This window comes from Emydura macquarii, unplaced genomic scaffold, assembly GCF_026122565.2.
Source record: "Emydura macquarii macquarii isolate MOO-44397 ecotype Brisbane River unplaced genomic scaffold, CSIRO-AGI_Emac_v2 contig_306, whole genome shotgun sequence".
Lineage (NCBI taxonomy): Eukaryota > Metazoa > Chordata > Testudines > Chelidae > Emydura > Emydura macquarii.
Window position 1 is genome coordinate 4,138,172 of NW_027130443.1, and position 14,364 is coordinate 4,152,535.

Below are 14,364 nucleotides of genomic sequence, written 5' to 3' on the forward strand. Positions count from 1 at the left end.
TATCTGTCTTTTTCCACTCTAACATAAATCACAAGTCTCCTAGGGCAGCATTTCTCAAATGTGGCCACCAGGGGCTTTTTGTTCAGCCACAGCATCCTGGGTGGTGATTGGGGAATGCAAAACAGCAGCCCCTTCCCCTGGGGCCGCCAGCAAGGGTTAGGCCCTGCCCCCCTCTGGAGCCACAAATGCCAGAGGAGCAGGCAACCGGTGTGAATTCCCCACCTTCCTGGGGATGGATGGGGCTTGTGCATCAACCGTGGGGTGGCGGACGGCAGGCCACCATCCCTGGGCCATGTGGCCCTGGCCTCACCCCCACCCTACCATTGCTCCTGACCCCGGGTTCTGGCTGCGAAGTGGCAGGCTCCATTCCCCAGCCACAGGGTTTTGGCCTCTCACCTGCCCTTGGCCCCTCACCCCCCCCCCCACCTTTGCCCCCGGCCCCCATCCATCTCCCCCGACCCCATCCATCTCCCCAGCATTAAAAAAAAGTTTAAGTACATCAGAAGCCGGAAACCTGCTAAACAACCAGTGGGCCACTGGATGATTGAGATGCTAAAGGAGCACTCAAAGAAGATAAAGCTATTGAGGAGAAACTAAATGAATTCTTTGCATTGGTCTTCACAGCTGAGGATGTGAGGGAGATTCCCAAACCGGAGCCATTCTTTTTAGGTGACAAATCTGAGGAACTGTCCCAGATTGAAGTGTCATTAGAGGAGGTTTTGGAACAAATTGATAAATTAAAGGGTAATAAGTCACCAGGACCAGATAGTCTCCTCCCAAGAGTTCTGAAGGAACTCACATGTGAACTTGCAGAACTACTAACTGTGGAATGTAACCTATTACTTAGATTTTGTACCAGATGAGTGGAGGATAGCTGATGGGATTGCCTCTGGAGCCTTTTTTAAAAAATGGCATCACAACAATTACAGGCCAGTGAGCCTAACTTTAGTACCAGGGAAATTGGTTGAAACTATAGTAAAGAACAGAATTACAAGACAGACAAATGAATACGATTTGTTGGGGGAAGAGTCAACATGGCTTTTGTTAAGGGAAATCGGGCCTCACCAGTCTACTAGAATTCTTTGAGGGGGTCAACAAGCATGTGCACAAGGGTGATGCAATGGATATAGTGAACTTAGATTTTCAGAAAGCCTTTGACAAGGTCCCTCACTAAAGGCTCTTAAGCAAAGTAAGCAGTCATGGGATAAGAGGGAATGTCCTCTCCTGGATCAGTAACTGGTTAAAAAATAGGAAACAAAAATAGGAATAAATGATCGGTTTTCAGAATGGAGAGACGTAAATAGTGGTGTCCCTCACGGGTCTGTACTGGGACCAGGACTGTTCAACGTATTCATAAATTATCTGGAAAAACAGGTAAACAGTGAAGTTGCAAAATATGGAGATGATACAAAACTACTCCAAGATACTTCAGTTCAAAGCAGACTGCAAAGAGTTACAAAGGGATCTCACAAAACTAGCTGACTGGGTAACAAAATGACAGATGAAATTCAGTGTTGATAAATGCAAGGTAGTGCACATTGGAAAACATAATCCCAACTATACATATAAAATGATGAGGTCTAAATTAGCTGTTTCCACTCACGAAAGAGATCTTGGAGTCATTGTGGATAGTTCTCTGAAAACATCCACTCAGTGTTCTGTGGCAATTAAAAAAAGCTAAGTGTTGGGAATTATTAGGAAAGGAATAGATAGTAAGACAGAAAATATTGTATTGTCTCTTTATAAATCCATGGTACACCCACATCTTGAATGCTATGTGCAGATCTGGTCATCCCATCCCAAAGATGTACTGGAATTGGAAAAGATACAGAAAAGGGCAACTAAAATGATTAGAAGTATGGAAAAGCTTCCATATGAGGAGAGATTAAGACTGGGACTTTTCAGCTTGGAAAAGAGACAGAGTAAATAACACTTCTTTATTTCCTTTCTCATTACACAAAAACTAGGGGGTCACCAAATGAAATTAATAGGCAGCAGATTTAAAATGAACAAAAGTATTTCTTCACACAACGCACAGTCAACCAGAGGATATTGTGAAGGTCAAGACTATAACTGGGTTCAAAAAAGAACTAGATACGTTCATGGAGAATAGGTCCATCAAAGGCTATTAGCCACCAAAAAATTTGTTGAGAACCCCTGTCCTAGGGTCATCTCTGCATAGGTGTGATAGTGTTTTCTTTTCTTCAGAATGGGAGGAATCCCAGCTGTGAATGGCAAAGGAGAGCGCCTCCTGCTGCATGTAGGAATAATAGATATCCTTCAGTCCTACAGGTAAGGGTCTGGAGCATCCTTTGACCCCTGAGCTTCTATAAATGTGGTTTTATACTGTCTGGAGAGAGATTTGAAAGCTTGCCTTTAAGATGATGGTCTCCAAGAGCAAGTATCCCGTTTGACTCACATTTATCAGTGCATATTTGAAAGTTACAGGTTTTATGTTGCTAAATTTGAAGCCCTTATCTCAGCCACTGGTGCTGATGCGTAATATATCTTAGAGAAAAGTCTCCCCTTTCTGTGACATAGGGTGGGAAAGAATATCTCCCTTCCTCCTCCCACCTCCAATATTACCAGGGAGTCTTGACCTTCCACCTTCTGAGACCTGGAAATCTCTGCTTCAGAAGCATCTGCCCAGCTATTTTGGGTAGAGGAAAACTATACTCTGAGAACAGGACAAAATATTAGCAGCTGACTGTCCTCTGCTGTGGGAAGGTGTGAAAGGGGGTCTGCCTAGGGTAAGGAATGCAGACCTATATCTAACTCTGTCTCTTTTTCTCTTAAAATTAGGTTAATCAAGAAGCTAGAACACACGTGGAAAGCCCTTGTCCATGATGGGGTGAGTATTCAACACACACAGCCTTAGGTGAGAAATGCTCTTAAGCAAGCTGTGGGTCTACTGGATTACTTACATTGCTTTCTCGTATGCTGTTTGGTGCCATTTACCTGGCTGTTGTAGTCTCTGAGCTGGAACAGCTTAAATCCACTGGTGGCAATGGTGTGGTGCTTCCACTCAAGTTCCCTTAGCTCACCACTTCTCTAATTCCTCTAATGTTTAGCTGTCCTACAACAAGCTTCTGTCCTCTGCCCCATGTGTCAGGTCCCTATATTGTACTAGGGACTGTGGGTACCTTTCTGTATCTGTCACAGAGCATTGGGTTGCTCCCTTGGTGAAATATTTGTTTCCACTTGGGTGAATTATCTGCTAATGCGGAGTCCCTTTCTGCTTGTTTTCTTCTGACATGCCAATGTATTTCACAGCAACGAGTTGTGCTGCTCCAAAATTGACTTCAGGTGGGAAATGACTCGCTCTTCAGAAACACACATCAGACTTCTGTAAATGTCTCTTGTTGAGGAATGAGGCAAAGGCATTTTATAGAAGCAGAATAGAACGTCAAAGCTGTTTGAGGCAGTTTCAGCTTTAGTAGGTGACATGAAATGCACACTACAACTAAAATGTATTGATGCTGTATTGCTGAATTGTGGTGACCGTGTCCAATTCAGCTGTATCTGAGTGTGTTTTGAACTTCAACAACCAAAATCCAGGGGGAATCTTGTGTATGTAACTAGGCTGTCGGCTTCCTCCAAAAATCTAGGTACCCTTGAAGCAGCAGAATCACCAAAACCCAGCACAAAACAATAAGAATCGAATCAAAATGCAGTCAAATGAAAGGCCATGTTCTGAGCGGATTTATAGTGTAGAACTGGAAAGGGTTACCTGAAATGGTCTGCTTAAGGTGCTGTCAACTTTGAATGTTGGAATAAAGGCTGCTCATTGGGCATTGCTGATAAGGAGCTGGATTTTAAGCCAAATGTTGATCACCTTTCCTGTTTCTAGGACACCGTGTCCGTGCACAGACCCAGCTTTTACGCAGAGAGATTCTTCAAATTCATGACCAACACAGTGTTCCGGAAGAATTCCTGTAAGTGTATCAGCCTTGCTGCCCTGGGGCTCCAGCTGTGACCCCTTCCATTTGAGCTGGGCAGGAAGCACACCTGTGTGCCCTGATCCTGCTATGGGGGAAGACCTTGACCATGTGCTCTGCCATGCTCAAGTAGCCCTGCTGCTCCCATTCATAGCAGAGGAAGTGCACCCCCCAGTTGATCTCCCTGCCCCCCTCCTTTGCATTTGTAAAAACAGTTTTAAATGTGTTGGGATGAGCTTCAGGGGAAGCATGAGCGTTTTGAGTTCTCCCAACACCTGTATGTATAACCAAAATTGCACCGTTCTTTTGGTGCCCCTGTGTCAATATATAGAGTTCTTAAAGCAGGTGTGTAGGAATCAGAGAAACCGGTGAGAGGGCATGACTGGCTTGTGTTTCTCCTGTCATCCTTCCTTATGTGCGCCAACTGTGTGGTGAAACTGGGCTCTCCCCACTGCATTTCAGGCCTAAACTAGGAAATTGCAGTGGCCAGGAAGCTGGCGCTCACTGGAGTTTGGAGCTGACCAAACTTCCCAGCTGAAATGCCTGATTCAGAGTTGGAAGCTCGTTAGGCAAACGGTAACAACAGCCCAAGGCTAGGCCTTCCTGGAGACGGAGTCGTTCTGTTGCTGTGTTGTGGGAATGTTCGTCCAAGAGCTGGAGGGTTTCTCTGGTGTCAAGTCAGTCAGTGCGGGTAGCAGTCTCATCTCCTTAACTCTTCTGACTGCAGCTCTCAAATCATCTCCATCCAAGAAAGGACGTAGTGCCTTGGTAGCTGTCAAGATGCCTGGTCCAACGGCTGCATTTTCAGCTAGCCAGATCCCCTCAGAGAGGGATGAAGCCCAATATGATCTCCGAGCCGCCAGGAGTTACCCCACGTTGGACGATGACGGTAATGGTTGTGGTTTTGGCTGCCCTGTGGCTATTCTCTCCGCCTAGCTGTGTAGCTGTTCCTTAGCATCCTTCCCTGTGCTCGTTCAGTTTCCTCTGGTGTGCACCAAATACAAGTTTTCCTTGATCAACAGCTCTTCATTCATTTCTTGCTGTGCTTTGCAGGTGCTAAACTTAACCAGGACAGGGAAGAAGCTAAAAGAATATTGCATTGGCATGGGATTAGCAGCTAGTATATTGGCTAAGCAGCACCAGTGGCGTTGAAGAGGGTGGGGTCCCTTCCCTGCACTTCGGGAGAGAGCCAGCACTATGTGGGCTCTGTGGTAAAAATAGCCATTCACATCACCACTGCAAGGTGGCCCCTGCCAATTGGCCCCAGCAGTGATGGCAGGGATAGTCCAGACACCATAGAAACACTGTTGGTTTGTTGGCCATCCCACCGGTAGATAGAAGAGAGCTGGGGATAAGGGGGGATGTGGAGCTCAATTCCACTGGTGCCCAGGTACAGCCGTGCAGTACGAGACATGGCCATTGCCTGGAGAAAGCAGGGTCTGATTCGTCACTGCTCGCGTCCCTGACGTCTGTGCTCCCTTTACCAGTTCTGAATGGTAAAAAGGCAGTGGCCAGTTGGACCCATCAGTGTTACATCTTTACAGCGGAGTTGGGTGAAACATGGAGGGTTCTGTTCATCGTCTGAGTCCACGTGGATATTGATCGGACGGTCTGAGCCCAGAGCCAGATTTCGTTACCAATGAGGAAGCTTTCACTGACCTTAAATCCCCAGTGGCCATGGCCCTGGTTCCCTATTGCAGCGACACATTTCAGCCAAGAGGCTGACACTTGTTGGTAGGGCTGTGCTGAGGAAATCTGCACAGCCCTCACCAGACTCAAGCCAGCGCTGCTAGTCACTTTCCCGACTCCCCCTTACCCCCCCCCCCCCAAAAAACTCCTTGTGTGCACGTCATTTTAAGACTGCCCACTACCGGTGAGAGTCCCACTGGTGGTGCAGCAGACTGGTGTAGTTTCACGAGTTGGCTGGAGATAGGCAAGTGTTGCTTTTTTTTAACTCATTCTGCCTGGGTTTTCCTTGGTCTTCTTTCTGCTCTTGGTCTTGGGCACAACAGGCAGGCCAGACCTGCTACCCTGCACTCCTCCTTCCTTTGAAGAAGCAACCACAGCCTCCATAGCAACAACACTTTCTTCAACGTCGCTGTCTGTTCCTGAACGATCTCCCTCAGAGACCTCTGAGCAGCCCAGGTACAGGTAAGGACAGAGTTATTAATCTGGTTATTCTACAGCTAGCTGACTGTGCTTAGCCTCTGCACTGCAGATCAGCAGAGTGCGCTACGCTCTGCCATGGCATGCTACTGGCTGATTTTAATTAGACCGCCCATGGGAGCAAGCAACATGGCTTTCAGGGGATTAGTTATTGCTATTAAGTAGAACATCCCTCTCGGGGAAGACTTTTTTTCTTTTTTTAAATCCCGATCAGGTAAACGTAGTTTTTGGTCTGTCTCCACAGGAGGCGCACACACTCCTCAGGGCAGGATGGCAGGTAAGATGTTCTTTAATGCTCTAGAAACTGGTGTCCAGAAATCCTTCTCAACTGACTGGGTCAAGTAAAAAATAACCATGGTGCCAAGGCCTGTGCACCGTGTCAGGTCTATTTTGTGGGCTTAAGTAGAATTTTAGTGGTGCATTGACTTTGTGCTGGGCCCTTCTGCAGAGACGAGTGAATTTCTCTCCCTATTATCTTCAATAATAATAATCCCTAGCTCTCATCTAGCAGTTATCAGTCGATCTCAAAGCACTTTACAAAGGAAGTCAGTATTGTACCCCTATCTTACAGATGGGGAAACTGAGGCCCCAGAAGATAGGGTGACCTTGGGCAAGTCACTTCGAAGTTAGTGGCAGAGCCGGGAGTAGAGATCAGGTCTCCCAAGTCCTGGTCTAGTGCCTCAGCCACTGAAAGGCAGGCATCTCCTTCTTGCATGCTATATGTTGCCTATGTACAGTGGTGATGGAGGCTGCGAGAGCTGTCCTCCGTGGGTCTGATATTTAAGAGATCCTGAGCACCCCCAATTCCCCTGGAAGCACTGCTCCCTCAGCATTTCTATATGCTGGCACAGAAGCACCTGAGTCGGGACTCGGGAGTTCTCTCACCAGCTCTGCTTCCTGTGATCCCTTGAACAGAGCAAGTCAGAGGCCAATATTTCCAAATACGGCCTCTGATGCTCAGTCCTTCAGATTTTGGGTGCCTAACGCTCCATAGGAAGTGCCAGCCTGGATCAGACCCAACGTCCATCCAGCCAAGTGTTCTTTTTCTGACAATTGACAGTGGCCAGTACCCAATGCTTCAGAGGAAGGTGTAAGACTCCCCCATGGGTCTCGTCCTGGTCTGTAATAGCTAGAGTGGCTTGGCCAAAAGCAAAAGGTTTTTTAATCCCTCCCCAAATTTGTTGTCATTAATTTGAACACCTGGGTATTTTTGTTATCTACATAAATGTCCAGTCCCACTTGGAATCTTGTCTTGCTTTCTCTAGAGGCCCAGGGCCTGCTTTTCCAAGGTGCTGTGGACCTGCAGCTGAAGTAAAGGGGAGCTGTCGAGCACTTGACGCCTCTGAAAATCATACTTGAGATGTCTAGTGGTTTGGCACCTGAAAATTGGTACCCTGGCAGGAAACTATTTGAAAATGTGGGCCCGTACCTCTGTGCCTCAGTTTCCCCATCTGTGGGCCTGAGGCCTATAAACATTATTCATAAACGAGATGAGACTTAACGTTTGTATGGAGAGCCCTATGAGATCCTCTGGAAAGTGCTGCAAATACCAATTTATTAATACGTGAATCTACATATTGGCTCAGAAAACGAAAGGGACCTTATCCAGCTTGGTCAGACTGTGTGCGCTGTACCTCCGAATTATAATAATCAGTGGGAGAATTCCCTCTGGGATTTTTAGAGAGCAACCACCATTACAAGAAACAGCAAGTCCAGAGCTCCCAAGCCGAGTCCCATAGAGCTATTTGAAAGCTCCCCCTGCTGGTGGTGCAGTATCTATTTCCTAACTAGCACTTCTTCAGGTGCTGTACTCACATCCACCTTTGCCCAAGCACTCTCAAGGGAGTAAACAGAGGGGGCGTAGGGATATCGTCTTTGGGTATCTCTTACAAACCCAGGACACTGTACGAAACTCGCTTTCCCTGCTGATTGCATCCTTCACTTGGCAGACATTGACCCCTCCCATAAGGACCATAGAACAAATGTACTCTAAGACCCTGTCTACTCTGCAGGGACCATAGCAGCACAGCAATGGCACCATATCTGTGCTGGCAAAAATCTGTAGGAAAAGAGTATGACCCCCCCACAGGAGGTTTTTGCTGATGGGTGGGGAGTGCGGGGGGAAGCAGAACACTGAGGACCAGAGAAACATGGACAGCAGGAAGGAACAGCTGACAGCACCACTGGAAGAAACTTGGGATGAGGGATTTGGGCCAGGGATGGGGCGCAGGCTGAAAAGTGTTGTTGGTGCTGTGTGCAAAAGAAACTGTTTTCTGGTGTTTGAATCCCTCTGTGTTCAGAGACGCAGGATTTTGTATATTCTCTGTAAAGAAACAAAACTTCAGCAAAGAAATGCCTGGCTATCACCGATTGCTCCTCCCAACTTGAATGTCCCCAGGGCCCCACACTGTGACTCGCTTGAAAAGGGGCAACAGTACCATAAAGACAACTCCACAGACCCATGGTTCTCCCTAGGGTTACGGGTATATAATCTAGTCCAGACTCTGTCATTCACCGTCAGTATCTGTGCACAGCTTTGGAATGGCAGGAAACACAGTAGTGGGTAAGGAGCTTTGGCACATCTGGAGTGTTGATGATGCAGTGTGAGCCAGCTGTGCAGCTCCTCCCTCTCACCCACCCTGCCTCTGCTTTCCTCACCTATAGCAGGCAGCTTTCTGCTGTTAACCATCCTGTGGTAAAGCCAGGGTCTCATGATGTCAGCCGGCGTGCACCAGCTAATCCTGCTGCCCCGGTCTCCTATGTTCTTGGGAAAACAAAACTTGGAAGGATTGACCCTCTGGGGTGGGACGTTAGGCTGTCAAAAAGGGTTGTCCCGAGGACCAGACACTGGGAGATTTTGACCGCAGGAGCTAATGTAGCTGTGCTACACTGGTGGTGTGCTGGCCGCTTCTGTTGCAAAAGGCAGGCATTTGCCACACCCGGTCTAGCACTGCTAACCTGTAGTGCAGGCAGCAATACATGAGGCTGTGGCTTTGCTGCTCTAAAGCAGACTTATGATCCTGTGGTATTGGAGACCATGAGTGCTGGGGGGAGGAGACAACGTGAAACGGAGTAGATGGGCTTGTATCCCTTTGGCTTTGCAGGTCACATGAGGAGGTTCGGGTTGAAGAGGAACTCCAGCAGATAACCGTAGAGCTAGAAAGCAAGTGTGACGTTGAGATCATCGCTCCTGCGGAAGACGATATAGGGTAAGTGTCTATGTAGAAAAGACAGGAGTTGCTGTTGGTACTGGCCATGAAGAAATACTACTTCCTGTCTCTAGTCCTATGCCACTGCTGCTTCAGCACAGCTCCTCCAGATGCTGGCCAGCCTATGGCACTCCTGGACTGGGAAAGGACTAATCTCTCCATCTCGGCTTAGAGATGCACAAGGACTGATTTGCTCTGGGTACCAAATTCCCAAGAGCTTAGGTTCCTCACCCAGGGGCTGAGTGATTCTGCTTCTAACCCCACTCTGATCTGCACTGTAGCGCTGTGGTGCACTCTCCTAACCCCTTCCGCTCCCCTGTAGTAAATCAGATTAATTCCATTAGCTCCATCCTTTTGATGAAGGAAGCTGGCCTCATTTTCTTTGCTCCTTTCCCAGGGAGGCAGCTTCTTCAGCCTGTGCCATTGCAATATCCACAGCTACAGCAGAGGTGGAAACAGCCAGCCAGGCCTCGGAACCAGCCAGCCAGGCTTCAGATGAAGATGATGTGCCAGTCACAGACATATACTTTGTAAGATACTCTATCTACTTCGTCCATTTTACACCCGTAAAGTGTGTTCAAGCAGTGTGTAACAAGACTGCAAATAGTCTGAGCTGGGTATTCCACGTCCTGTGGATCTGAAACACCTGGCTGTCAGTTGCCCATGCACTCATTGGTTAGCTGGAAAGGTTTAAAATCCCAGTAACTTTGGATTAACCCTTTGATAGCTCAAACATAGCACGTACTCAGGCACAGAAGATGGATATGCCTGGCTATTTTAAATGTACATTGTACACATATCTGTCCACCATATGATCTAGTCAGTGACTTTGCCACTTCCATGCACAAGTCTCTGAAGGGCTTAAACAGGCCAGCTGTCCATATCCGGAATCTACCAAATCGAATGTACGGTTATCCTGCAAGTTCTCTTCCCTCCTCACAGAGCAGTTCCATTGTTTCTCCCCCTGAAAAGATGAAGTTTTAGTTCCTGTTCTTTCCTCAGCCTCCTGGAGACAAGACTGAGGATGTTGCTGTGCTGGCTGACCTCAGAGGTCTGTGATGAACTCTGATTTTTCCTTTCCCTGCAGGCAGATGCGTTAGATGGCACAGTGGAAATCTAGTACTGAGGCAGGGAGTAAGTGAGGTGGTTTCTGGGTTGACAGCAGAGTGCTAAGTATCTCCGGGCTGGATCCCTCCATCAGCTCTCGCAATGTCTGAGCACCTGCTGGAGACTAGAGAGACTTCTAGCAGCATGTACCTCTTCTCTGAACTACCAAAGGCCAGCACGGAGAAGTTGAGGCAGACTGTCTGCTGACACTGCTGTGTCTTAGACACTATCATCCTGGCATTGATGCTAGTCGGGGCTGCACTGGAGTTACAGCTGTTTGGAACTTCTGTAGAGAGAGATCACTTTAGAGTGGGTACTTCAGATACAGCATTTCCTAGGGCTCTTGCGCTCACATTATGGCTTTCCTTGTGCTCATGTGACTCCACTGCAGAATTGCTCATTCATTGACAGCTCAAGGGAGCTGCAGGAGGAATTGGCTCAGTTTTAAAAGCTTGTCTGTTTTGGTTTTTTTATGCATGCGATTCAAAATGCAAACCGCTTTCCCTAACGTTTGCTGCTCTTTATTTGCCTGTGGATGGCAGCTAAGTGAGTGTGAGCTGCCTTCTGGTAACTGCCCTTCTCATTGGGAAGGGTCTTCTAGCAAGGTTTAACCCGACTGCCTTTCTCAGGGATGCTGTCTGTTGGGATGGATCGCTTGGTGTGCTGTGCCTAGCAGTGTGCACAAATCGTGTAACCCACCATCAGCATTTCATAACTCATCTGAGCCCCTCTGGCTTTGCATTAACGTGTGTAGTGTGCTGTGGTGTGTCTACCCGAGCTACCGAGATGAAGGGAAACGCTTTGAGTTTTAGTTCCCGCTGGCGCTCACCTAGGGAAACTGCTTAAGTGGCCACTCAAGCAAGCAGCTGAGCATGATGCAGGTTAGGACTGCGGCTGCTGTCTCCAATAGCTAGCTGCATTCTGGGGGTAAGCTGAAGGGATGCTTAGACCAGAGGGGGAATTCACTGAGTTGCAAGGGAGCATAAACTCGCCTTTGGGGGAGATCTGCTTCCAATTGCACTTTATCCCCCTACTCACCTGCAGGGGAACACAGGTGCAGAGCAGTGGTGGCTGGGCTCAGGGCTCGGCTGTTCCCATGCACGGCTCCCCTACCAGCTAACCCTTTCAGGCCTGGAGATGCCCAGCCCCTTGGTTGCTTTCTCTTTCATCCTTTCTTTCACTTCATCCTTTCTCCTCTGTTTCCTTTCTCACCTCACTTGCCCTGGTGCCATCCAGTTCACAGATGGGAGGTACTGGATTTACTCTCCCCGCCAGCGCAGACTCCGAGCCGCCTCGTTTTCCTCTGGGACTGTAAGTGAACGCGCTAGCACTCAAGGGAGCCAAGCTGCAGCTTTGAAACACTGGGGTCAAGTGAATGCCAAGCAGCTCCATCTCTCCTGGATGCCACTGGGACTAGTTCTGTTTTGTGGGGTGTCTGGACGGCAGTTCATGCCCAGTAGATACAGCCTGCCAGATCAATGGGGCATTATCTTTGGAAACAGGTTGTAGAGGGTATCAGATTAAAACCATGCTACTGGAACTGAATGTGAGATTGTCTCCCTCCTTCCTGCCCCCCTTTTCTCTAGTACAGTTACGAGATTTACTAAATTTAACCAAGCGCTTTGTCATTAACCCTTTGTGCCAGCATGTTTGGCAACATCTGCCATTAACTTAAACGTGGCCCTATGTTGCGTATCATGCTAGGCAGAGTCCTCCCAGAAGCCATGCAGGCTGGAACGCCAAGGCTGGGTTCCAGGAAGACACCACTCGGCTGTTATGGAGCTGATGCTAAAATCCAGCTACAAACGCGGCCCTTAAGAAACTGGCTGATTTCCAGGGGTATAATGCACTGACCAGTTTGTACAGCTTAGCGCCTCGAAGAGGGAAACTGCTGGGGACTCCAACCTGGGTTGCAGTACCTTCCCTGCCCCCAGCTGGCTGTGTGACCTGGGGATAGTCACTTCACCTGTGTACCTCGTTTTCCCCATCTGTAAACTTGGGATAATTATGTTCCCCTTCAAAGTCCTCTGTCCAAAGGGACTCTTTAATGGGTAGTGGTATTCCCAGCCCCTCCTCTGCCAAGGGAGGACGCTGGAGGCAATAAGCAGGCAGAATGTAGGTGGGCAGTCCTAGTTGCAGCAACGTGCAGACTGGGCCTGGCAAGATGAGTGTGGGGCACAAGCCAGAGAGAATCAGATTGTGTAAAATTGTGAGGATCGTTAATCTCGTCTCCCCTGCCCCCATGAGCTTGTAGATCCATTTTGCCCCCGTTTACTGTGTTGGGAAGTTCCAGCACTGAGTAGGTTAAGTGTAGCCCACACTCTGAATGCTGCTTCTCTCTGTCACCACACAGCACAGACCCACTTCTAGAGCAGCTGTCACCAGACACCTGCTTCTAATGCTCACAGAAGGCTCGGAAGATGGGCGGTGCTGAGCGCAGGGCTTAGCCAGGGCAGTAATTATCAGCCGTGGTGAATAAAGTATCTGGGACAGGGCGGGCTCTGCACAGTGGGAGAGGGCTCCAGGGCTTCTAGCACAGCACTTAAAGCTTCAGCTATGGATTCTGTTGCCCCCTCCCAGCGGCTCCTTGTTGGCACAACTTGCAATTATCCCTGGAATTCAGTGTAGCAGAACCTCCCCCCAGTGCTCCAACGCTCAACTGGCTGATTGTAGCTGTGTGTCATAGACTCAGAGCCACCCCTGCTTTCCTCGGCTGGTAAATCTCTTTGCCAGGCTTCATCCAAGTGCCTGATCTTTAGCCCAGCCTGTGTATGAAAAGGGGAAAATGGGCAAGAATCCTCTTTCCATCTCATGCCTTCAAACACCACTGCGGGAAACACAACTGATTTATGACAGTGGCTCCTCTTGAGCGAGGTCTGGAACTGCTGCCCTGCCTTGCATTCGACTGCAGGTCTCTCCCTGCTGATCTGGAAGCAGAAGTGCATTTCTGGATCCTTCCCCCAAAACAATCCAGTTCTGTGTCGCCTCCTTTGTCATCCCCAGTCCTTGTTCTCCATTTCCCTGCTGTCTCCGATTGATGACTAACCAGGTCCTCTTCATGGTCCCACATGAGCTAACCCTGCACTCCCACTGCCTTGCTTGGCACGTCAGCACAAGGGGGATACAAAGACTGCTGGTTTTTCCAGAAAAGCTCCCTTAACTTTAAAATGATAGTAACGTCGAACATAGGCAGATGCAACTGCAGATGATGTGGGGAAAGGGGATGATCTTGTGGGTAAAATGCGGTGCTGGGAGTCCAGATCTCTGGGGTCTAATTCCAGCTCTGCCACTGACTTGCTTTGCGACGTAGGCAAGTTGCTTAGCTTCTTTGTGCCTCGGTTCCCCTTCTGTAATGGGGGCTGGTGTTGGCCTTGCAGGGGTTTTGAGGCTTGCTTAATGCCTTGAAAGCTCTTTGAGCTGCTGTCAGAGAAGGTGCTATGGAAGTGAACAGTGTTGCCATCTGCCCAGTAGCTGAACAGAGCTGTCTGTTTCAGCAACGCTGCTAGTGGCCATCCCCAGTGCTGCTGGGGCTCAGGTGAGTACTGATGATGGGGAAGGCTCGTTGTAAGATTAGTTCCCTTGCTCCGGGTGCACAGCTGTTCTTACTGTATTTTCCTACTCTTTTATTTTCTCCTCTTCTCTCCCTCGTTTCCTGCTCTGTTGCTGCTCTTCTTGTGCCCTCCCTGCTGTCTTTGGCCACTTTGGCAGCCTACAGACGAGAGGAGTTGGGTTTACTCCCCCCTCCACTATAGCGCTCAAGGCCACTCTGTCTCCGATGAGGAGAGCGATACAGTAAGTGTTCCAGAAACCTCTGACGGGTGCCCAGAGAGCTGAGCTCTGAACTGGGGCTGCGGTGCCGGCGTGTAGTTCAGAGCTCTGGGCCACACCTTGGCTTCAGCAGCGGGTGGCATTCACATGGCTGTGGTAGTCCTGCTGCATCTGAC

General features: G+C 48.8%; 1 protein-coding gene across 6 annotated transcripts in view; it reads left to right on the top strand.

Moving 5' to 3' along the window:
• PIP5K1C (phosphatidylinositol-4-phosphate 5-kinase type 1 gamma) overlaps positions 1 to 14,364 on the top strand; it is a 74,176-nt gene that overhangs the window by 47,538 nt on the left and 12,274 nt on the right. For 3 of the 6 annotated variants that reach the window (XM_067557322.1, XM_067557335.1, XM_067557345.1), the window contains exons 9-16: positions 2,209 to 2,292; positions 2,803 to 2,851; positions 3,851 to 3,935; positions 4,666 to 4,827; positions 5,951 to 6,089; positions 6,349 to 6,381; positions 9,209 to 9,313; positions 9,711 to 9,843. In XM_067557322.1, the coding sequence (XP_067413423.1) occupies positions 2,209 to 2,292; positions 2,803 to 2,851; positions 3,851 to 3,935; positions 4,666 to 4,827; positions 5,951 to 6,089; positions 6,349 to 6,381; positions 9,209 to 9,313; positions 9,711 to 9,843 (790 nt within the window). The other 3 variants (XM_067557314.1, XM_067557307.1, XM_067557330.1) reach the window with 3 other exon arrangements.